This window comes from Aplysia californica, unplaced genomic scaffold (genome assembly GCF_000002075.1).
Source record: "Aplysia californica isolate F4 #8 unplaced genomic scaffold, AplCal3.0 scaffold00073, whole genome shotgun sequence".
Lineage (NCBI taxonomy): Eukaryota > Metazoa > Mollusca > Gastropoda > Aplysiida > Aplysiidae > Aplysia > Aplysia californica.
The window spans coordinates 831750-834050 of record NW_004797343.1 but is presented as its reverse complement, the minus strand read 5'-3'; the positions used below and the strand labels follow the sequence as shown (position 1 = coordinate 834050).

Genomic DNA, 2301 nt, shown 5'->3' with positions numbered 1-2301 from the left:
GGAAAGTGGTGGCACAGAGTTCCCCACGTCATATGGATACGATAGTAAAACACAACCTATGGATAGGGTCAAACGATCTCACATTGTTGAAGAGAGTGTAAAACATAAAATTGACTGATCAGTGTAAACTCAGTCATATGTCACTTTTCCAAATGGTGTATGGCCAAGTCTTCTACTGAGCAGTCGAAATAATAAGCTACTGTATCAGTAGACAATAATTTTCTTCTGATAATGAGCTCTACACACAGGGCAAGTGTTCCTCATTTCCAGCATAGCAATGTCTTCTAGAGTCTGCAAACATGTAGCGTGAAACACATGTGTGCATGACAGTAACGCTGTGCTTCGGATTTTCTTCTTCTGAGGGCATCCACTTTCACTGCTCTTGCTCTCATTTAGCTCTGGAACTTCTGTAGAAAATACCTTCTTCATTTTCTCATTCTTGCTTTTCACTTGAGATACTGAGCTTGTCTTGTTTATTGTATCTGTACTCCCAGCAGCTCCTGTTTGTGTCTGAGGGCTCCCGATAACATCATGATTCAATTTTTCCAACAACTTCCTGTCTTCGTGTTTCCTTCTTGTCGCGTGGTGACCCACTGAGTGCGGCTTTGAATTTAGGTCTTTTGAGGGGTTCTCAGTGTACTCATTTGGCTGACTCTGTGTCAAGTAAAGCTCAGTCAAACAGATAGGACAGTTAGTTTCTCCTCTTTGTACAGCCTAAGGGAAGAGGGGAAAAAAATGACACTTGTACAAGTTTTATGACCAGATCAACACTATAAAGGAAGGAACTGAAGACACAAGCTCTACAGACAATCTTTTTTGTGGTACTGATTCTTAGTTTAAAAAATTTTTCCACACTCATCTTGACAGCCTTACATACAATTACCAATGCAGCTCAACCTGTCTGTCTATTTCAGAGTCCATTGAAAGGTCATTGGATATTGCCGCACTAAGATTAGACATGTGGTTTTAATAACTGCTTCACACCTGCAGCTAGTTGTTGGATAGTAATAGTAATTAGGAATGGAAGGCTGGCCTTTGTGGCATGTTCCATGTTTCAGTCTTCTTAAGGCTGGTTTGCAAAGACTTTAGACAAACAATCAGACTGAAGAAATCAACCCCAAAAATGTAAAATTTGACAACGAAAACTAGCCATAGCTTTAGTATCTTAACTGCAATCATTTTTGTGAAAATTCATTAATTTCCATTTTTAAAACAATCACTGAAAATTTCCAAGGACTGCACAAAACTCGATGAAGGGAGGCATTTATGATTTAGCTCGCAGACACCCCTGCTCTAACCAGGATGGCCACCCATCGTTGAGGAGAAAAGTAGTCAGCTGAGACAGGTGATCATCATGGGTACTATCACTCCAAAAAAGGAAAAGGCAAGGGCAGAAGGCTCTAAACTTTGGCACTTATACATATATATATATATATGATGATATGAACTATTATGTTGCAAGTGCCGTTAATCTCTTACGGTATTTTAAACTAATAAAAGGTCTACCTACCAATTTTTCACACCATTTTTTTCTTACTGGAACCAAACTAGACCGAAGAGATTTTGAGGGACGGCTGTTATGGCGCGCCGGATGTCTAGTGGTTAGGCTACCAAACTCGTGACTGTGAGGTTGTGAGTTCAGGGGGTTCGAACCTCAGGCCCAACGTTGTGTCCTTGAGAGAAGCACTTAACACAAATTTTCCTCACTTCACCCAGGTGTGAAAGGGTATCCAGCCGTATACAGCGAGTCTTGTCAGTAGGCTAGTGTTTTAGTGTCTATTTAAGGCAGCTTGCGCTGTATGCTTCCCAGAATGTTGAGATTGTTTCAGAATGCTATCAATCAGGTTTGCTGTGGTAATAATTTATATTGATTGTATAATGCTTAGAGCTTGCTGTTGAGCAGGAATTTGCGCTATACTTATACTTATTATTATTACTATTATTATTATTATTATTATTAGCATTATTATTATCATTATAGGAAGAGGTTCTCACCTTCAGCTGTATCTGCTCCCATTCGGGTGTGTCAATCACATGGTGTGTCGCGTCCCACTGACTGAACACTGCCCTGCTCTGTTGGACACTACTGTCAATCTCCTGTAAGAACTGTGCCATGTTCATATCCAGTGACTTGATCATGCGGTCAACAATGCTGGAAAGCTGTGGTGGCAGAGACAACATTTTTTAAAAATCTGTTGTTTCAGGATCTACTAAACTGGCATCTGTGTTGTAGAGGGTAGATGCTACACCATAGCTAGCGCGCGCGCGCGCGCGCGCGGGGGGGGGGGGGGGGTTTTTTTT

The 2301-nt window shown here is 41.1% G+C and overlaps 1 protein-coding gene across 1 annotated transcript in view; it reads right to left on the bottom strand.

The window, feature by feature from the left end:
* LOC101858092 (RING finger protein 32) overlaps positions 1-2301 on the bottom strand; it is an 18408-nt gene continuing 16107 nt past the window's right edge. The window contains exons 7-8 of the mRNA XM_005093962.3: positions 1996-2160; positions 1-714 (exon numbers count right to left, since the gene is read on the bottom strand). Of these exons, the coding sequence (XP_005094019.1) occupies positions 205-714; positions 1996-2160 (675 nt within the window). The 3' untranslated portion in view covers positions 1-204. The remainder of the gene's footprint in view (positions 715-1995; positions 2161-2301) is intronic.